The 22223-nt window shown below is 45.5% G+C and overlaps 1 protein-coding gene across 1 annotated transcript in view; it reads left to right on the top strand.

Moving 5' to 3' along the window:
* LOC118793666 (zinc finger CCHC domain-containing protein 7-like) overlaps nt 1-21452 on the top strand; it is a 53993-nt gene extending 32541 nt beyond the window's left edge. The window contains exons 2-7 of the mRNA XM_036551895.1: nt 5304-5353; nt 5505-5630; nt 6355-6525; nt 14065-14100; nt 17355-17411; nt 21420-21452. Coding sequence (XP_036407788.1) covers nt 5304-5353; nt 5505-5630; nt 6355-6525; nt 14065-14100; nt 17355-17411; nt 21420-21452 — 473 coding nt within the window. The remainder of the gene's footprint in view (nt 1-5303; nt 5354-5504; nt 5631-6354; nt 6526-14064; nt 14101-17354; nt 17412-21419) is intronic.
* The last annotated feature ends 771 nt before the right edge of the window (nt 21453-22223 follow it).

The following is a 22223-nucleotide window of genomic DNA, read 5'->3' as shown; positions in this document are numbered from 1 at the left end:
TTCCACAGACCCGCCCAACCCCCTAACCCCCCACCCCCCCCCCACCCCCCGGCCCTGACGAGCGCGGCCCCCCCGGCACCCATTGTTATGTATAGGCTTGCTAATCCCGCTGTGTCCGGGCTGTATCAAACATCACCTCTTCTTGGGGGCAGCTAGTCCCCTCTTCCGCTTTCTTTGTCGGGGGAGTGGCCTTAATGGGAGAAGTCAACAGGGCTGGACAAAGAGGGGATTGGGGCGGCTGTTTAATCGGGGTCAAGCGAGGAGGGGCGCGGGCCCGAGGGGTGAAAAGGCCGGCCTCGGCGGGGGCTTTGATCTGTTTTTTTTTTTTTGGGGGGGGGGGACAGATGCTCCCCCCCTTCGTCTCCACCCCCCCACCCCCGCGTCCCAGCCCAGCGAGGCGCGGTGAGGCTCTCTCCGCCCGGGATGCCGTGAGGCGGCGTGGTTACACTTGAGGGGGGTTGTCAGGGGAGACTGGCGGGGGAGGCCCCCGTCAGCATCGTCCGTGAGCGCGTGTGTGTGCGTGTGTGTGCGCGCTTGCGCGTACATGTGTGCTTATGTGCGTACATGTCATTGCATGTGTGAGTGAATGTGTGTATGGATGTATGGTGTGTGTGTGTGTGTGTGTGTGTGTGTGTGTGTGTGTGTGTGTGTGTGTTGTGTCACTATCTGGCTTGGGTTGTTGAAAAAAGACATTCCTACTTTTTTCCTTTTGCATCCTTTTCAGCTCCCCCAAAGTTCTCTCTCTTTCTCTTCTCTCTCCCTCCGTCTCATTCTGTGTATCAGTCTCTCTGTCCTCCACTCTGTGTCTGTGTTGCTGTGACTGGAGGATCACTGTTCCTCTGTCAAAACAGGTGAAATGACCTGTTTTTGATGGGACTGAATGAGACTCATGAGGAATCGCACTTATCGAACCCAACATCAGACATCTCCGTGGGTCAAATCCATTACACCAGTATGTGCCGACGGTGGCTCCTTTTTTTGGTTTTAGCGGGCAAAGACAACCCCAGGGTGTGGTAGTTTGGGGGGAGAGAGAGGAGCGGAAGTTGATGTTTTCCTCAGGAGACAGCGCAATCCTTTCCTCTTCTCTCCAGTTTTAAAAATCTCTCCTCCTCTGATGCTCCTCTCTCTCTCTCTCTCTCTCTCCCGGGAGAGCTGGTGTTCATGGTTAATTAGCCACACGTACACAGCCGTTCTGTTGTCGCTGGTGCCTGGGACGGTGGGCTCCCTGAAACCAGCTTTTCTCCCGCTCAGGCTATTAGTCAGCCGGAATTCATTAGCTGCTCCCCGCTCTGCCACCGCTGACGAACTGGCAACTCCCCCCCCCCCCCCCCCTTCACCACCCTCCACTCCTCCCCTCTGCTTTTTCTCCCTGCTATTTTCCTTCTTTTTATGACTCTCTCGTTCTATTAATTAGCGTACCTATGAGACAGACAGGTAGCATCTGTCGTGTTTACTCTCTCTTGCTTCCCTCCCTCTCTCCCTCTCTCTCTCTTCCCCCCCTCCTTACATTGTTATTCCCCTGAATGTGTTTCTCCTACTGTAAGCTGTGTGAGGAGCCTTCCCCGTATTGTTGGTACGCCTGAGCGCTGTGGCCTTTTTAGGTCAACCTTCATATTTTTCCATGCTGTTCTTCTCTTGCATATCACCTGTATAATATTAACAGACCCCATGTCTACACATTACTGTTAGCAAGGTGTTTTTTATCCTCTTAGCTAAGGCAGTACTGCCTGTTTGAGTGTCAAAAAGACCAATAACTTTAAGGCCTCAGGCACCAACAGAAGTCTTGACTAAGTCTGGAGCACAGTTTCAGTTTGGTGGCAACTTGGCTGTCATTGTGTAACATGTATACATGTGGTTGTGTCTGTTACTAATCATGGATGCAGTTAACAACAAGGGACCAATAGACAAATTTTCTTCGCTAACGTCTTCATAAGAGAAACGGAGCTCTGTTGAGCAGCGTTTAACCTTTCGCACGCGAGTCCTCTGACACTAGCAAGCTGTTGCAGTGTATCAAAGAAGCGGAGTTTGAGTGAAAACTGGATTCTCCACGGATACAACTCAATTCCAGTCTCTAGTGAAGGCGTGCCGTGTTGCTTTCCAGTGTGTTGTTTTCCGACCCCCTTGAGCACGGTTAGTTAACACAGCAACGCCGTGGATAGGCATCATAGAGGTGGCCACCGCGTAGCCACAGACACCCTGGGTGTTTCACATGCCTGCCTAATGACCCCAGATCGGTGCATCAAGCAATAAGGAGGGCAGCTGAAAGTGAGCAGCCCGTTCGGCTGATAGCTTTCCATGCTATTTTATTAGATGCATCCTGTAAGTCGGTCTGCTAAATAACATTAGGCAATGCAATGTGAAATGTGTCCGTTTTTTCGAAATGCTGTGTCTGATGACCTGACCCAAAGGCTGGTGCAAAACCCAGTCAGCTCAGTCTGACCCTCCGGCAGCATGAACTCACAGCAGTACAGCCCACACTCACACTGCAAACGCACAACATAGTCCATTTTTATGGGTGACGGGATGTATATTTTTAAACGGCATCGTCCAATCGGTGCCCTGCATTGGAGAATGCCTTCCCTCCACACGTTTGAATCCGAGGCCCTCGGTCGTGTTTCGCTCCGAGCGTTGATCCTCTCCCTGCATTCTGCACCCCCTCCCTCTCTCCCTCCCTCCTCCAGGAGGGGCAGATTAAATAAACGTTTCCTCTCCTTTGTGGCGGGGCTCCACAGAGGGAAGCCCAAAGGCCTTTGTGGTGCGGGGCGTGACATTTGTTGGGCCAATCCCCCCCCTCCCACCTCTCCCCCCCAGCAACCTATTGGCTAGACAAGCTCTGGTTCACACGATTGTTTCTCATGACCCTCTACCCCACCCCGCACCCCACCCCACCGGCACACACACGCATACGATATTAGCGGCCATAGACAGTACCGTTGTTTGAAGTAATATGTAATGTAGCAATGGGGCTGATTGACACCAGCAGGTGGATGTGTTGATGAACATGCAGCTGCCAGGCTGTGGGGGTTTGGGCAGGTTTGTGCCGCACCTCTCTCAGCTGGGGCAGGCTCCTCTCTCATGCCCTCACCTCACCACGTGTGGGAGGGCGTGAGGTCAGAGGGCGTGGTCGTGAGGCGGGTTGCACTGTGTCACTTTTCCCGTCCTCAGGGATAGATCCAGTGGAGAGTTCTCTCAGTCAGGGCCTAAGATTCTAAGGGCCATCTGCAGAGACAGTCAGACGAGAGCCGCGTCCATCTCTCTGACAGGGAATTAAGGTGTTAACCTTTCCAGCCCTCAGTCGGTATATTGCAGTAACCCTACAGGGGAAAGTACAGTCTTTATACACCCATGACCTGTCTGAACACAGGATAAAGATTTTCAGCCTGCCTCTGCTGTTGATCTTTCAGAGGGACTATGTCATACATTTGAATTTAATGAACAATATCAAACAAAATCTCTGAATACCTCTGTAATTACATTTTAATTACAATGTAAGCGTTCTGTTATACAGTAGCCAATTTGGGACACAAATTCAGGATTGACTCAGCTGGACTTTTTCCCTTGTGCTCACCATAACCCCCCACCCCAAACCCAACCAAGCTGTTTTTAACACGATTGTGCACGATTTGCACAATTGTGAATGTATGCAGGAGATTCAGAGTACTCCCTTGCAGTCACATACTGTAGTGCTAAACCACATATGTCAATATCAAGGCCCGCGGGCCACACACGGCCCTCCACGACTTTTAATCAGGCCCGCCAATAAATACTGACAATCAATTTAATGTGGCCCGTGCTCCGGTGTTTGAATTTACGTCCGTGACAATACAACATTGAAACACAGGAGGCGCTGCCGTGCTCCACTCTGACGCTTTTATGAGCGAATTAGCCTACAATACAAACAACGTATATCTGCCTCTCCAAAGGTAGCTAGCATAAACAATGGCCAAGAAAAAAGAAAAGTGGACAATGAATATCAACAATTTCAAGAAAGAGGGGAAACAGAATATTTATTTTGTGAATTCAAACAAAAGCCAATGTGTCTCATATGTCGAGAGTCATCGGCAGTTTTCAAAGAGTATAACCTTCGGAGGCATTTCGAAACGAAGCACGAGCATTATGGAAACACGGACATAGAACAGCGGCTGCAAAAAGTCAGAGAATTAAAACGCAAGCTTCAACAACAGCAAAACATGCTTACTTGCAACAGTCAGAGTGAGGGAGCTCTGAAGGCAAGCTTTATAATAACGGAGGAAATAGCAAGAGCATGCAGGCCATTCACAGACGGATAGTTTATTAAAAATTGCATTGAAAAGGTATGTGATGTTGTATGCCTCGACAAAAAGCAGGCATTTCTGAATATCAGCCTCTCCCAAAATACTGTGGCTAGCTGGGTGGATGAGCTGGCCTCCGACTTACAGATCCAGCTAAAAACTAAAGCAAAGGAATTTGTTGCGTATTTGTTGGCTGCAGATGAGAGTACAGGCAGGTTTTGCTTAATTAATCAGTTTTGCTGGTAGCACAGACCTTATTTGTTGTTTTGTTAAAGACAAAAGTACTGTGATGCAAATGTGTTTTAATTGTGAAGTTATTTTATACAAAAAAATTGTTCTGCATTTGGTAAATACTATTTTGCTTTATTAATCAATGCTGGTAACAAAGACTTATTTGTTATTTTGTTACAGACAAAAGTAGGCTACTGTGATGCAAATGTGGTTTGTTTAATTGTGCAGTAATCATTTTATACAAAAACATTGTTCAGCACTTGATAAATACTATTTTGCTTTATTAATCAGTTTTACTGGTAGGAATTACCCACAAACATGGAAAAACCATAATATCTGAACTATGCATGCATGCAGTATTTTTTTACTTAATACAGTCACTAGCCTACTTATATTTCTTCAATAAAAAAAAATAATCATTGTAATAAATGTGTGGCCCCTGATTTTATTCACAACCCTCGGCATGGCCCTCAGTAAGTTTAAATTTGACACCCCTGTGCCAAACTAACAGAAAATATATTTTCACCTGCTCCTGTAACAGCACATAGGTGAATAGGAGTCAAAGGGTGTGTCACTGGAGCAGACAGACTTCCATGTACTGTGTTTGTCTGCAAAGACAAAATGTCTCTTGTCACAGGTATTTCTTTTAAAGCCAATGCACTTAGTGAGCGGTAATATCATCTTTGGTACCCAGGACTGTCTGGTAACCGGTGGGGTATGGAGAAGGGTATGTGTGCTTGCATGACACGATGCGCTAATGATCACATTTTATTGATTCAGTCTCTGTTTCCTTTTTTGCAGAAGATGAAGATGATGCTCACAACTGGACAGTTTCTGAGAGAGATATGGAGGTATTCTGACTCTGTGTTTGAAAAAGCACCAATTATGGCAAATGTCTGATTGTAGAGAGACCGTTTGTAACTGCCGTTTTTTGCAGCTCATGTTTGCTGATGTTGGGCTGTCTTCCCTGTTTAACAGTCGTTTACTCTCGTGCTGTCACAGGCTGAGATCAGCAGCCGAGGCCCCACCCGGCGGCATGCTAACCGCTACTACACCCCCAATGAGAGCGTCACCTGCCGGAACTGTGGGAAGGCAGGGCACCTCCCAAAGAACTGCCCCACGCCAAAGGTACACAAGCCAAAGCCAAACATGCACCCCTCACCTGACTGACGTCACTCACTCAGACCTCTCCAGCTCCTGAGAAATCACAACTCAAAAGACTACATGACCCATAATTCAACCAGGGCTACATATCGCTAATGCACCCATGGAAGCATACCTACACAGGCATACACATGAAATGCACAAGCACATGCGCACGTGAGCATACGCACTCATCCATACACACATGCAAAACACACACACACACGAAATGCATGCACACTGAAATTTACACACACGCACAAACACATTCATAAACATTAGGACAAGTCTTGTCCTGTCACTCACAGAAATTAAAGTTCCAAATTCATCCTGAGCAAAATAAATAATGCTTTTTTCATTCACAAAGGACTTTTAATATTATCTGATTTTTTCATTTTCAGTGAAATTATGTTGGATTGTATTATTACAATTATTATTGATAATTATTGATATAAATTGCAACTTTAAAGTGGTATTAAATTAATTCTGGGATGACTTGAAAATGACTCTTGGGGAAATAACATAGGTGAACACACTAAGCTCACACCCAGTTAATACACCAAATTTAAAAGTCCCTACAAGGTTGATTGAGAAGTTCTCAGTGTGTCCAACAAAGCATTTCTCCTGTGTTATGTCTCCTTCTAGAGAAGCCCCGTGTGTCATTTAAACATATGGTACATTAACCTGCATTGAATTCCCCTGCGTGCAGAAACGGCTGTCCTGCCTGCTGTGTGGAAGCTCGGGACACCGCCAGCGAACCTGCCCTCGCATATACTGCCCCAACTGCGGCCTGCCCGGCCACGGGTACGAGGCCTGCCCGGACCCCTCCAGACTCCACAAGAAGTGCCACCGCTGCGGCATGCCCGGCCACTGCCACGACGTGAGTGTCGCCATGGCGATCCCCGGCTGGGGCCGACCCCACAGGGGCTTTGGGGGGGAAGGGGGGGTGGGGTGGGGCGTTCGCCGCACAATGCTAATTGACTGTAATGGCTGACCCCGAGGTCAATTACGATTGTGTAAAAATGTAATTGATATAGTCGATCAATTACGGCCTAGTTATGTCCCCGCCATGCTTGATATTTTACAAGTAAATGAGCACGCGAGCCGCCGAAGGGTGATTTTAATGACTGGCAATGACAATTACAGAACTCGTGTCCCCGATGCCTCAGTGTTTATTACATTTTAATGTAACTGTAATCACTTACACATAATTACAATTCTGACTGAAAACACTGCTCCGAGCTCATCCGCCCTCATTAGAATTGTATAAGGCCTGCATTGGGAAGCCTGTGCGCTGAAGACAAAGGTGTACCTCTTTAGGCGTTAGCGTGTTCATGCAGTGTGCTCTGACACAGTAGCTTCAGTGGGGAAAGCATTCTCTGTGTGAGGGGGCGGCTCTGTAGCTCTGAATGAGTGTGTATGCGTGAATGCCTTTTTCTGTTTCTCTGTATAATTTTTTGTAGGTTTTCTCCATCACTCTTTTTGAGTGTGCCTGTCATTACTTTGAGTAAGCGAGTGCGTGCCGTCTCAACGTATGACTGAGAGCGTATGCGCATTCTGAGAGAGTGTTCATTCTCTGTTGCTCTGTATTGGCGTGTGTGTATTCTAAAATTCTGTGTGCGTGTGTTCTCCGTGCTTCTTTACAAGCGCGTGCTCTGGCAGGGTGTGTGTATTCTCTGTTCCTCTAAATCAGTGTGTGTGTTCCGAGAGAGTGTTTGTTATCTGTTGCTCTGTATGAGCGTGTACATTTTGAGTGAGTGCATATGCTCTGTGTTGGTCTGTATGAGTGTGTGTTTGTGAGGTCTCTGTTCCTCTGTATGAGTGTACCCTGTTCTGATAGAGTGCGTGTTCTCAGTTGCTCTGTATGAGTGTGTACATTCTGAGAGAGTGTTTGTGCGTATGGTCTCTCTCTCTCTCTCTCTCTCTCTCTCTCTCTCTCTCTCTCTCTCTTTTGTCTCTCTCTTCAGGATTTGACAAGACAAGCTCTTAAATGGTGTGTGTGGCAGCCTACCCCGTCTGCCACCGTGAACACGCTTGCTTGGAGCGCTGTCACTCCCCTTACCCCTCTATCTCTCCCCTCTCCTCCTCTCCATCTTACCTACTCTGGTCTCTCGCCCCCTTCTCATTGCTCTGTTCTCCTTTTACCTCCCTCTCTACTGCCTTCTCTCCTAATTCCTTTCGGTGCATACTCCTCTCCTGTTTTCTTTCTCTCTCCCTGTTTTTCCTCTGTTGTTCTCTCTCTCCCCTTTCCCCATGCTGCTGTACGTACACCGTTACCTGTCTTCCTTTGCCCTCTACCCCCCACCTCTCAACCGCTGTCTTTGATCGCCGCACTCAATTACATTATGCTCGCCCTTCGCCTCATCCCTCTCTCCTTCCCTCCCTCTTCCTTCCTTGCTCAGAACCCCCCCCCTCTCTTATTCCTCTCTGTCTCTTTCAATTTAAATTCAATTAAACTCCATATGCATTATTGGCTTGAAGTACATTTTGCAAACATTGCCAAAGCGTTATATACAAGTAGCGGTTGGCGTAAAACAAATAGACATTAAAGCGAATGAACATACAAGATAAACGCTGTCATTGTGATGAAGGTGACAGGTTATTACAATGTGAAGTCAGCGAAATCATAAATACAACAAAATTGACTGTTGCATCTGCAGCATTCACCGTCTGTCTATTAATTTTTAGTCAGTATTTGTTGGCGAGTTTTTTACTCTTGGTGTGGTCTATACTTAATCAGCATCTTTCTCTGATTTGCATCTCACACTGAATAGATACTCTGCCAGTTTGTATCGTCTTTTTTTGAGGCTTGCTAACAGCACATTTTATTGTGGGACTGGGATTCAATGGCTGTATTTGAAACTGCCTACTGCATACTGTGTACTGCGTACTACACAAGTATATACTGTATACTGCATGCTATTTTTCAGTGTACTACCCAGTATGCGACCATTAATGATTACTTTTGTAGTATGTTACATTGTCGGTTGAAATCATTGCTAGTTTAGAAACGTCCAGATTTCCTTGTGGTAATGTAAGTCGCGTACGCTGCTAGCTTGCAACCTTAACTTTTTATGGTGTTACACATGTTAGTCTATATGTCGTCAGATAAGTAGTAAGGTAAAAATGTTTATGAAAATTTTTGAATAATTATGAATAAAAATGTTTTTATGAATAAAAAGATTTTCTGTGAGAAACAATTGATAGTTTAATTACAAATGCATTACAAATTACAAATTACATACAGTTTTAGATTTCAGTCATTTACATGCAATAGAATTACAAACGATCATAATCATGTCAAGCTGTTTTTCAGCTTTTTACCCCCAAATTACCTGTGACATCTACAGCTGCACTGCGTTATGGGATATAGTAGGCGAAGTAGAGTGGTCTGATGCATACTGGCGATATTTTTCCAAATCAGTATATCATCCAGGTATCTTTGGTGTACTGGACATTTCATTTCATTCGCATACTGTATACAACAATTTACATTTGGTCAAAATCAGTATACACTGGTAGTATAGTATGCAGTTTAATGCACGAATACAATATTTTTCAATATTCCAGGCAGGAGGCTTTTGTTTTTTTTATAATATGGTTGACTGTAATTGGCAGTTGCGTAGCAGTGCTCACCTAAGCTTGGTTTGTGGTACAGTGTGTTAGAGTGCTGAGGTGCAGCACCAGCTGACTGTGGGGGCGCGTTTATATGCTGAGCTCTCCGGCCTTGTATTGCAAAGACACTTATGAACCTATTTTTCATGCTCTATAAAATGCACTGCTCTCTGTGGATCTGAGTAAGGATTGTATGTCTCCGTGTTTCAGCCTTGCAAGTATTGTCAGGGGTATTGTTTTTCATGTGGAAGATTTGAGCTCAATGTTTTTCCCATTTAGTGTAGTCTTACTGAGTGGACCCATATTTCGATTCCACATAGTGCAATGGGCTTGGTGACACGATAAAAATACATAGACCAAATTTAATGGGCGTATTTATTGAACAGGTTCTTATTTGAGTCTGTCATCGAGCGCAGTGCAGTCTTTTTTAAGGAACTGACTGCCAGTCCAAAGCTGCCTGATGCACTAATTTTCAGTCCAAGGTAATCGCAACTCATTTAACAGGATAAGTGTATGTTAATGGATGATGCTGACTGAAGTAAAGCTGCCCCCGCTTTACTGAGATCAGGGCTTTTAAGAGGATCATTGTCTTTGTCTTGTTAAAAATGCTGCCAGGGCTCAGCTCTGCATTGCTGTAACAGTATTGCTCTAGCATATTCAGGTACCGCAATTCTGGTTCAGTGGGTGACAGCCAGTCAATGTGCACAGAGCAGGAATTTAACTTACAGCAGGCCACCCTCACTCCCAAGTCTTTTGTGTGAATTATTCCAGTCTTTTTTTGCAGAATTTTGTAATATAGATTCCAAGGTTTAAAGCCATGTCTTGTCTATTAAAAAAAAAGGCAAATTCTTCATTCTTCATGTAAAAATTGGCAATTTTGGGTTTTTTTGCTCATATTTTTTTCCCTGCGTGTTGCATTTTTGTTTTTTTTTTCAGTTATTGTTTTTGACCCACTTTCCCCCCAGTCTACTAGAATTGGCATGTATATAATTAAAAAATAGGCCAACAGCATTTCAAAATCAAACCAAAATCAACTTCAATTTGTAGTTAGCTGATCTTAAAAACAGGTTTGTCTTTGGTGCATAGAGTTTTTCAGGAATTTGAGTAAGGACCTCATGATAGTCTGACAGCTTCCTATCATCATAGTAAAGCTGTTTTCAGAAAACGAAGTCAAATGCATTTTATGCATGTTTTTGTGAAACAACATGGCAGTCAGTGCTGGGGAGATTATACAGAGGCTTATCAAATCTAATAATTATAGATTTAATTTTCAATAATATACACCTTTAGAACAGTTACAGTCCCCTCATGACCCTTTATTTCAGAAGCAGCAATGCTGGACACTGCTATGTATGACATGCTGAGAGTCTATAAAAGTGTGTCTGGAATAACTGCAGTAGTTGCCATGAAATAGATTCAGTGGCTATAAAAAAAATTATATCCAGTTGAAATGCCAAATTGTGCTTTGAAATTCCCCATTTCCATTTTGAAATGCCAAATTTCATTTTGAAACGGCAGACATTTTTAAATGCCAAATAATTTCAGCCTTTGTGAAATTTGTAGAGCAATATTACTATAGTATACTTACACACATATGCGCTGCTCAGCAAGAGGCTATTTTATGTCATTCTTTCCCCAAAGATTGTGATGTTAAAAGATCCACTTTATTGGATATGTTATAGACGCACATCAAATGTGGAGAAAATGAGAAAAAAACACTGTCTGCTGTCAGTGTCTGTTAAATGATGATTTACCACAGATTAATTTCAGTATATTGGATGAATAACACAAGCGGTACAAGTACAAAGCTACAAGTTCACAAACAGAAAAAATCAGTTATTATTCCCCATGGACATTGATATTAAACTGGCAGAGGAATATCAGGTTAATGTTGACGTCTGTTAAAATGCCGAGTCCTTCCTACGTTTTACATTTGTGACAGTACGGTACTGCATGCTTCACACGTTACACTTTGTTCAGGAGCCACAGTTCCTTGTGCACAGATGCTTGCTCAGCCATTGGCTCATCTCATCTCTAGAAAGCCTGCATCTACTGTACTTTGACACATTCTTCAACTGCTGCTAATTCCAGCTAACTAAAAAGACATTTTGGGAAGATATCAAAATGCAGTGATCTAACACAAATGAGGGCTGTTTAATCTCTGCAGTTTTGAGGGTGCTGGTTTTTTTTTCATACATATTTACAAAAAAGAGCTATTTATATGTATTCTTGTGGTGTTTTTGGTGGATTTCTTTGTATTTGTTCAGGAGTAAAACGCCATTTTATATGCGTTGAGTGTAGAACATATTTATGAATTGCACTGCTGCTCCATGAGAATGTAGGGGAAATTTCTGAAAATTGTTTTAGAAAGACTAAGGTAAATATGTATGTGTTGTGAATGGTGCATAAGAGAGTGATGGCTGAACTGCCATATGAAACCTTTGACATTTTTTTTTGCCTTGCTTTCATTTGCCCTTAAAATACTTTGTCTCCTGCTCCCTGTGAGCGTAACAGCAGGTGCCTGTTAAGGGATGTTAAGGCTGCCAAAGCTTATTCCCCATTGATTCTGGGAGCAGCTATGTTCAGAGCCCTCATTGTCCTTGTCCCCCACTTCCCTCTCTGTCCCCTCCAGCTGTGGACCGCTGTTTCATCCTCTTTAGCATGGTGGAAGAAAACAGGGAAAATGTGTGAGATCTCTCAGTATGCCATCAGCTGTTTTCAAATTCTGGGGACCAAGAGTATTTCCTGAAAAAATCCTCAGTAGTTCACCCTACTATTATTACTTTACATTACATATATTGGTAGGATATCCCTCCCAGGTCATTAAGCCCTTGAAAGTGTTTCATTGGACAAACCAAGCACGCATTTTCAGATATGTTGGCTGGTTCGTGGTGAGTCGAGCCAAACCCTTTCCCCTCCATTTAATTTTCTCAGAAAACGATGTTATCTGTTCCTTGATTAATGTGTTAATTATTAACCTTTGACAGCATTCCCAATAATAGTGCCAATAACACTGACCTGTAAAGGTTCAGACTAGTAGATAGCCATGAAACAATGAACTGTGAAGTACCTAGTCCACAGGTCAATGCGTGCTCTGATATCACTCATTTTTCCTCTAAATTGTGGGAGAGAGCTTTAACGAAAGGCCTAAATGTGTATAATAGGGGCGGTGGTTTCGCAAATTCAGCTCCCTCGCAGGGCCGTCGGGGGCCGGGCACGCTCTGCCATCTCCGGCGGCCCGCCTCCCGGGCTCCAGGCGGGGATAAATTGGCCGCTAAACGGATAAACGGCCGCGCCGCGGGCGTTTCAATCGCACGGAGATGTAGGAACGACCCGGAGCGAATGTATTAGACACGGCGCCGCGGTGGCGGCGCTCGGCCGGCTGAGCGAGGAGCGATCCGCAGGGCCCAGCGTGGGCCTTTCTGAGCCCCGAGCAACCCTCCCCCCTCCATCCCCCTTCAGCCTGCACCCACCCCCCCCCCAGCCTTGCCTGAGCTAAGACCCAACGCCCGGCGCTGGGCACATCCCCTAATGCCGTGCAGCCCAATCAAAGCAACCAGCAGTGTTAGCCCCGCAATGCGGCTCTACCCAGGAATCCTTCCATCCAACACTCAGTGCCTTGTGGCGGCTGCAGCGGGTTGCAGTGAATATGAGGCCGGGCTCCTGTCCTGAAGGTCCTGGGTTCCATCTCCTAATGTGAATCCCTGCATATGAATCATAGCCAGCTGTGGACATTGGATAACCTGCATAAATAGCCCAGGTTGAGTAGGTCAACTTGGCATAAATGCAACAGATTTAGCTGAAATCTTCTGTTTATTAATTTTTTTGTGCAAGGGATTGAGGACAAAGATATTTGGCCAAGTAATATATCCTTCGTTCAGAGATGCAGTGGACAGACAGTGAATGTGGACGCAACGCCACCAAGCTGCTCCTTGCTTACTGCCTAAGCTCCACTTGCATCGCATGTCTTCCACGCATCGTTCTTTACAAATGAGCAGAGCTTCCTCGCTCAACCCCCCCCCCTCCACCTCCCTCCCCCGTAGCCCCCCCCACCCCCCCGCCCCACCCTTCTTTGTCAGCAAAAAAGAAAGAGGGAGCGGATTTGAGCGGCGGTAGCCATCAGATAAACATCATCTTCACTGAGCACTGCCTAATGGCTTCCTCCTCATTCGGCTTCTTGAGGACATTTCATTAAAGAGAGAGAATAGATGAGGGGGGAGAGGTGGGGAGAGAGGTCGATTCAAACATGCCCCCACAACCCCCCCCCCCCCATTACCCCCTTCTCTGTCTCTGAGGAGCTTTTCTCCTCTTGTTCTTTTTCCTTTTCAGTTTGTTTCCTCCTTTCTTTATGCTTTCTTTTCCCCCTCCCTCCCTCAGTCCCCCTGTCTCCCACCCTCCCACACTCACTGTCCCCGGCCCTCTCCAGTGTACTGATGTTCCTATATGGGCCTCGGGGAGAGAGACGACAGAGAAGGGGGCCGCTGAGGTCTGTGCAGTTGACTGTTATTGTGTCAAAACAGGCAAATGAGCAACTGGGGACTGTGTCTGGTGCAGCCTTTGTGGTAGCGTTTGTTTAGACACACTCTCAGCGGGCTGTGCCACACTGTGTGTGTGTGTGTGTGTGTGTGTGTGTGTGTGTGTGTGTCTGTGCGAGTGTGTGTGCTTATTTGTTTAGTTATTTTCTGAGCACATTCTCTCACTTCCTGTATTTATATGCTACACATACATCTGTCTGTATATACATATATACCTATATATAGATTAACTTTTTTTTATCTTATTTGTTTTTTTGTTCATTCTTCAGGCCTGTCCAGACATCTGGAGACAGTATCACCTCACAGTAAGTGTTACATTTTCTGTCCCAACTTCTTCTGGGATACAAAAGCTCATGTTCCAAAGAGATTATGTTCCAAGTCCAGGTGTGTTAAGCAACTGCCCCCCGCCCCCCCCCCCCCCCCCCTCCCCCAGTGTAGCCACCAAGTTTTACTTCTGCTGTGTATTCTGTTTGATTTGAATTTTTGAATTTGTCATAGATTTGCATGGACAGATGACATATATGACTATAATTTTTGCAGGCTTGAGTACCAGTTTGGCAGCTGTGTCATGTATAGAAACTAAATAGAAACTAGTGAAGTTTGTTTGTTCTGAAACTTAGTTGTACCCTTCTTAAGAGGAAATGACATCACAGAACTTGTCAGAACAGGCCCACCTAACAGTGAGCAGTTGTCTTCTTTGTCTTGTTTGAGTCATGCCGGAAATACTTACCTAGCTTGCTAGCATTAGCACAACCATGCAAAGATTAAGAAAGACTTGTATCCAAATTATTCACTGAAATACAACACACGGTTCTTCTGGCACCTGCCTTTGCAAGTGTATGCATTGTATGCATTTTTTTTTTCATTTAATAGTTAATTACAGGGGACATGTTTTACCCACAGATCAATTACATGACTGTGCAATGAATGCAGCATTGCAATGAAAGTTTTACAGATATGCGTATGAATTATCTTTACAAGCATAGATAAAAGCAGTGCATATGCGTTTTAACTTTCTCTTGCATGTGGTCATTGGGAGCTTATTGACTAACTTTACAGTTACATTACAGCAATGGGTATATACATTCAGTTAGTATGCAAGGCTGAGATCATCTTTTGTAGTGGGAAACGCAGGTGGCAGAAGCAGAGCTTTCCCGTGCTGATAGCAGAATGCCCAGGTGCATCATGGGGTGGGTTTGTTGTGACGCTGCAGTGTAAGAGTGCACAGACCTTTTCCAGTGGCTGACCTCAGAAATGTTTGGACCACTTTGGCCGAGGGACCGTAGCTCTATAACATCTGTGCTGGGAATCATTGTATTTGTAGCTGGGTAGAAATACTCATGTCCTGGGATCATATATTTGTATGGCACTGATCATTACAGTGCTTTGCATTTTGTCATCCAGCAGATTCTATTGTCCACAGTGATGTACAAAGAAGTTACAGAGTCCATCTGATAAAGTCAGGGGAAGGTTAGCTGGTGATCATTCCAGAGTAATATATATTTACGCACATATTACTAAACTGTCTGACACAGTAACCATGTTACCATGATCCATCATCACATTTATGAATGGAACTACATTATATTTATATGTGAATATTTATATTGTAAAATGTATTCCACAGTATACGGTATGCATAAATTGCATCTTGCATGTTCCAGTAAAAGCGTATACTTATATTCATATAAATATATGACACGTTTTTCCGGTGTATTGTGGATTTCATGTTTTCACTCCTGTATTGAGTGGTGCGTGCCAGTGCTGGTGTGTCCGTGTGTGGGAGAGGCGTAGGCGCACCTCTGCTCTCAGAGATGGTCGAAAAGTATCGGCGGTGGCGAGGCGACGCAATCACTTAGCCCGCTAACTAACTAAATTAATGAGGAAAATTCCTGGAGTCAATCTCTTTAAAAAACAAATACAAAATTAGAGGCAGGCATTAAAAGAATGTGGTGGTGAGGGTTGGGCGGGGGGCGGTGAAGGGGGGGGGGGGGGGGGGGGCGCCCAATAGCAAGCGGCTCCTTGGGTGGGTTCGGTGCGAGGCCTTTTTTTGGTTATTAATTTTTTGTTTTTTGCGAAGTTGCTGCCCCGCGCGCTTCACGCCAGCTCTGACTGGGAGCTCATTTGCATTATTAGTTGGGATTTAATTTGCCGGAGAAATGGCTACCTGCCTCCCAGCAGCTCCCCCTTTGTCTCACGCGCTAATAAAGCGCGGCCTCCGACAGCGCGGCGATGCTTCCAGCAGCAGGTTATTTGTGACACTCTGCCAAGGAGATTAGTTCCCCCGAACCTCGCCTCCCTGCTCCCACAAAGCCTGCTTTAATAAACAGGGTATCAGGCTGGGGAGCGTCCTCCCAGCCTCCCCTCGCTCGCCCGCCTGCGCCCGCCCCGCCCTGCCCGCTCTCCCTCTCTCCCTCTCTCTCTCCATCTCTCTCTCTCTCTCTCTCTCTCTCTCTCTCTCTCGGTGCTGGCGGTGCAGGCTCCACGCCGCCTGTGTTAAAATTGACCAGCCAAGCAGAAAAACACTGACACAGATCCCCTCAATGAGCACGCCGGCCGACGGGGTTTTGTTTAGCGACGCCCGAGACCGACCGTGGGGCCGTGTGTCTGCTTTGCTGTTTGCGAGCGCGCACGTGTGTGTGTGTGTGTGTGTGTGTGTGTGTGTGTGTTTGTGTTTGTGTGTGTGTCTGTGTGTATTTGTACTTTTTTGTTTTATTGTTGAAGTGCATTTGTACATTTGTGTGTATGCGCACACGATTTGAGGAATGTGTGCTGTAATCTGTGAGTGCATGTTTGTGTATGTGAGTGTGTGTGTATATATATATGTGTGTGTGTGTAAATTAAAGTTACTGGGTGTGCATGTCTGTATGTGTGCACAGATGTCTCCGCTGTGTGTGTGTGTGTGCGCGTATGTGTGCATAGTTGCCTCTGCTTGTCTGTGTGTATATGTATTTGTGTGCACGTCTGCTTGTATGTGTGTATATGTGTGTGTGTGTGTGTGTGTGTGTGTGTGTGTGTGTGTGTGTGTGCAAATGTCTGCAGATGTCTGCATGTGTGTGTGTATGTGTGTGTGTGTGTGTGTGTGTGTATGTGTGTGTGTGTGTGTGTGTGTATGTATGTGTGTGTGTGTATGTGTGTGTGTATGTATGTATGTGTGTGTGTGTATGTATGTGTGTGTGTGTGTGTGTGTGTGTGTGTGTGTGTGTGTGTATGTGTGTGTGCGTGTGTGTGTGTGTGTATGTCTGTATGTGTGTGTGTGTGTGTGTGTGTGTATGTAGGTATGTGTGTGTGTGTGTATGTCTGTATGTGTGTGTGTGTGTGTGTGTGTGCGTGTGTGTGTGTGTGCACGCTGAGGTTGGTGCTTCACATCCGGAGTGGCACCTCACACACACCGGCGCCGTAACCTGCACCGTAAGTCTGCATGCGCGCCTGTACGCGAGTGCACCAGCGTTTGCGCTCCAGCGTTTGCGCCCCCGCCCCTGCAAGCCGGCAGCCCGTCTGCGGCGGGAGAGTGGAAAACGGGTAATTGGTGAAATCAATAAGCGGTTTGTCCCCCCAGGCGCAGGGCCGCGGAGGCGTGGAGGTGTGTGACAGTTCCGCGGGGCGGCTGTCAGAGGTGCGGGAAAGCCAACATCTGCAGCGATAACTAGCATATTCCCGCGTCCTCTTTTTTTTTCCTTCTTGTTCTTCTTCTTCTTCGTCTTTTTTTTTCCCTGTCGAAATATAGACCTCAGCTAAAGAGAAAAGAGCGGGTTGTTTGTCAATTAAAAGACGTGATAAAGCATGAAACGGCCTGCCAGCGGAGCCGGCTCCGCCGCGCTGTCTGTCACTCGCGCTCTTTTGAGATTAATTAGCGCTGCTGTCTAATGAAAAGGCAAGATTGTTAGCGGGGAGTTGCGGAGGGTGCGGGCGTCGAGCGGCGGCTGGCTCCGAGCGCAGGCAGGCTGGCGAAACTCCGCGCCGGCCCGTCTTTTCGTCAAAGGGGTCTTTTGACTTCCACCGTTTAAGTGTCTTTGCAGTCACGCTCTCTGTCGTGGTGGGGGGGACGGTGCTGAATTCAGACGGTTAAAGGGTATGGATGTCAGTGTGGTTTGGCTTGGGAGGTCTCTCCTCCTTCCTGTCTCAGTACCTCCTGTGGGAAGCTTAATGATCACTCTTCCCATACAATTAGAGGATGGTGTGTCACTCCTGTGACATATTGTGTTTTTGTTTAGAACATGCCTTTATTCCAGATGATGTACTTAGATTAGTTTATATGTTATCCATTTTTATAATGCTTGTTAAGTACCCTGCTCAAGGATACAATGGCAGTCTCCCACTCTGGAATCAAAACCTGCAACCTTTTGTGTACAACTGCTATGCCTCACTACAGGCTGTCCTCACCCCTACCAGTCACTCCTGTGTTATGGTGTCATTCCTGGGTAGCTGAATGTATTCCAAGATGATGACTTCCCCGTGGTTAGTCAGTTTTTTTGGCCTCACAGATCGAGCATTTACACATCTGATCCCAGCCCCTCTCCTAACCTCCTCCATCACGCGTCAGTTTACTACTGCGATTCAGCTCGTTTCTTCTCTTGGCCTTTCTCTCCATCCCTGCTCTGCCCTCTTGTCCTCTTCTCTCCCCTTTTTCTTCTCCCCTTTTCTCTCCATTCCTGTCTCTGTTCCTCTCTCCTCTTCTTCTCTCTCCTCTTCTCTCCTCCTCCGTCCCCTTCTTTTTTCCTTTCTTTTTCTTCTCCTTCCCTCCTTTCCCTTCTCCCTTCTTCAGCCCTCCATCCCTCCCTCACGCGGCTCAGTGTGTAGAATCTAGAGTTTTGTGGTCTTGTCGTGCATGTTGCCGTTTGGTGTTGGAAGATGAAAGGACAGTTTGTATGTTGTCTGAGCACTATGAGGAACAACTCTCTCAGAGCATCCTAAATAATATCCACAGCGTAAAAACGTGGAGAGGGTTCACCACAAATTTAAAAAAAAAAGGATAAAATCTTTTTCTCCAACAGTGAAACTTGCATTGATTCTGTTTAAAACCAAAGTTGTGCCTCATATTATCTTTTAGAAAAAAAGCTCTGATGTGCTGTTACAACCGCCAAAGGCCCCACCCTTCTTCTCCTGGCCCCACCCATCCTTGGCATCCATCGTAGGCATGTTGTTCCAAGTTGTTGTCCCATGTGAGTCTGTGCTTGTAGAAATGAACTTTCCAGCCTCTGCAGGTGGAAAGGGTGTGTAGAATGGTGGGATGTGCATGGTGGAGCGTGGGGGGTGGAGAGAATGCTTGGGGTGTGTAGAAATTTAGAGGGTGTTTGGGATATACAGGATGCAAAAGGTGTTTTGGGTGTACAGGGCGCAGAGGGTGCTTCGGGTGCGCACGTGTAGAACATGTTTGGGCAGGGCAGAATGCCGAGGGTGTGCAGGGAGCAGACGGCCTTCGGGGAAAGCCGTGCTCAGCTGAGGTTGAACACTGGCTCCTCCAGAGAGGCGTTTGCATTTCCCCGCGCTTCTCTGTGCTCCAGTACCTCTTCCAGCTGGAATGCAAAAGGGTCTCAGTGGCCTTTTCTCCGTTTGTGTGTCTGTGTTTGTGTGTGTGTGTGTCTGTCTGTCTGTCTGTGTGTGCGTGTGTATTTGCATGTGCGGGTTTGTGTGTCTGTGTGTGCATGTGCGTGCGCGTGTCTGTGTAAGATGACTGGGTTAATGACATGCGGAGTGTTAATAGAATGCAGTAGTTTGTGGCAGCTGTTGAAGGATACAGATGCCAGTCTCGAGCCCGCTCATCTCCCCAGGTATGAGGGGGCACTGGAACGTGACCTGGGTTCAATCTAGCCACTTAGGTGCTGTAATCGTTAACAGAAGGGACATTGCTGAAGGACAAAGGTGTGCGCGTCTCGAAAAACAACAAATGGATTGCCATTTCACTGCAGAAAACACTTAAGAAGCTACCATTCTTACGCACCAAGCTTTCTTTACGAATGTGAGATTCTCATGTTTTTACTCAATTAAACGAGAGGTTCTGTATGCATGTATGTGTGCGTGTGTGTGTGTGTGTGTGTGTGTGTGTTTGTGTTGGGTAGAGATAGCTCAGTAGTGAGGATGCAGATTTATCTAGGAATTTGTGTAACCTTACAAACGGATTCAACAGTGTTCGTCTGATCCATTAAAAAAATAAAACCGTAACTTCAGTGTGAATTGAATATCTTTATCCCCATCTCTGCTGCTTTGTAGCATTACTATTAATTTGGAAAAGTTATGATTTGTTTGAATAACTGATAAAATTAGGCCTTTGAAATACTTTCATGGTTCATTAACATGCTTCAGACTGGCTAACAGTCATAAAAAGCCCAGAATGCATTGCTCCACCTTTTCTTCTGGTTGTGGAACAAAGAAAATTGCATTGCAGATTTCATTGTTGTAATTTTCAAAAGCTTTTTTGATCGCTTAAATGCATAAATGAAAGATCCAGACTTCATTCACTGTAAGATTTAGATGAAATCTAGTCCATGTATGTTGTCTGTATAGATAGTTTGTATATTACTGTGGGGAATTATAAATTATATCCACTCTAACAATAATAATAATAATAATGCTGTGCAGTGTTCATTTTTGGAGAAAATGTTGCATCAAAAGTAGGGGTGAAAATTAAATACAGATATATACTGTTAATACCTATATGTACAGACAAGAAAGGTGATGAACAAGAGATCCTACACAGCATGAGAACATCAAACTTTTTTTGAGATGTCCAACAGATTCCAATTTGAAAATTTGCCAAGACCTACCTCCATTTTTCTTTGGCTATCTAGTTCTGAACGTGCTCTACAGTATGTAGCTGGTGGATGCTAACCATACCAGAATATCACCCACAAAAATGTTTTTCAGCTGGCTACTTCTGAATTCAGCAATGTAGCCATAAGGATGTAACTAATAATTCATTTTTTTTTCAGCTGCCTGAACCTTTTTGTAGTCACATTCGAATAGTTAATCATCATTACATTTTAGTGTGCAAGCTGCCGACCTGCACAAATGTAAAATTGATGTTGTGTCTGTAAAATGGTCCCTTCTGCTATTTTTAATCTTTGCTGCAGAGAGAAAGCCCACCCACTCTCAGGGGACTGCCCGAGCATAGAGAAACTGGTCAGGCAGCGTAGGAAAAGTTGACATTTTTGAACCCTTGCCGGACTGGCACTTTGCCACAGTCATTTGCAACAGACGCCTGCTCTACCCCACTTTAAAGTCTCATTGGAAGCCATTGTTTCCATTGTGTTTTGCTAATTACGAAAAGAAGGGATGTGTCACGCACTGACATCAGGGCGCAGAAGTGTTGCGCAAGGAAATGGAGATGGTGGGTCATTGATTTTCAGTGTTTGCACCTGCTAAACTGAAAGGTGAGAAACGGCAAACTCGCTCATCAGTTTTTAGTGTTTGTTATAAAATCATCCTTTATGTAATACCATTATTTGTTTTGTAAAATTAAAGGCCTGTGAGTGTCCTGTAAATTTTGCCGCATCAGTCTCACTGACCTCGGATATCCACTACTAAACTCACGTTTATGAACAGTTCACTGTAAGGCAGAACACAGGCGTAGGTGTGAAAGCAAAATCAATTAGCACGCGACACGTCCCCATTTCTCCTGTTTCAGTACGGCGGGAACAGCTTGATAGTGGCCTCCTGAAAGGCATGATGGGATTTCCATCACCTGCAGAGGAGCACTTCCTTCACCAGTCACGTCAGCATTACTTTACTTCTTTAACACGGAGCAACAAAGTGAACATTCTTCACTTTTATCACACTTGTGGGTACCTTTGGCAACACGTTGGATTCGAGTGGACGACCACTGTGGCAACCACCCTAACAGCCATACTCTTCTTGCTCGTAAGTGTTGCTTTCTGAGTAACTGGATTTTTTTTTTCTTTGCACGTGACTTAAAGGACGGTACAGTGTGAAATTGAGACGCTGGTGGCCTCTCAGGACTCGCGCGTATTCCTCATAGAGTCATCTCGAGCCAGAACTAACGAGAAACCGGCTACAGACCACAAGCAACCGCTGAACAGGAAGCCAGGTGTCTGAAATACGTGTGACACACAGCATCGCTCAGAAGCCGGTGGTTCTTTGCAAGGTTCGCATCATTAAATATTCAATTTCATGCTATTCTTTAGCTTCGAATCATTATTATTTAAACACCGAAAGAGTGGTACAAGGCCGCATAGGCACAGAGACAGTACACATACATCGTCTCCACTGGCCTGGCTCAGCTATACCTCAACAGTACATAGAAACAGAGCCAGCATTGTTTCTGCAGGCCTGGCTCTGCCATACCTGAGCGCTGCTGTAACAGCAGAGGATGCTTCAGCACATCAGCTGTCACTGACCCGGGAAATATGCCCGCCTTTAGAGGTTAACCGTCCAATGTGCTGATGCTACACAACGGCCACGTCTCATTGGC

The sequence above is a fragment of the Megalops cyprinoides genome, chromosome 18, assembly GCF_013368585.1.
Source record: "Megalops cyprinoides isolate fMegCyp1 chromosome 18, fMegCyp1.pri, whole genome shotgun sequence".
Lineage (NCBI taxonomy): Eukaryota > Metazoa > Chordata > Actinopteri > Elopiformes > Megalopidae > Megalops > Megalops cyprinoides.
This window is presented reverse-complemented; position numbering and strand designations above follow the sequence as displayed.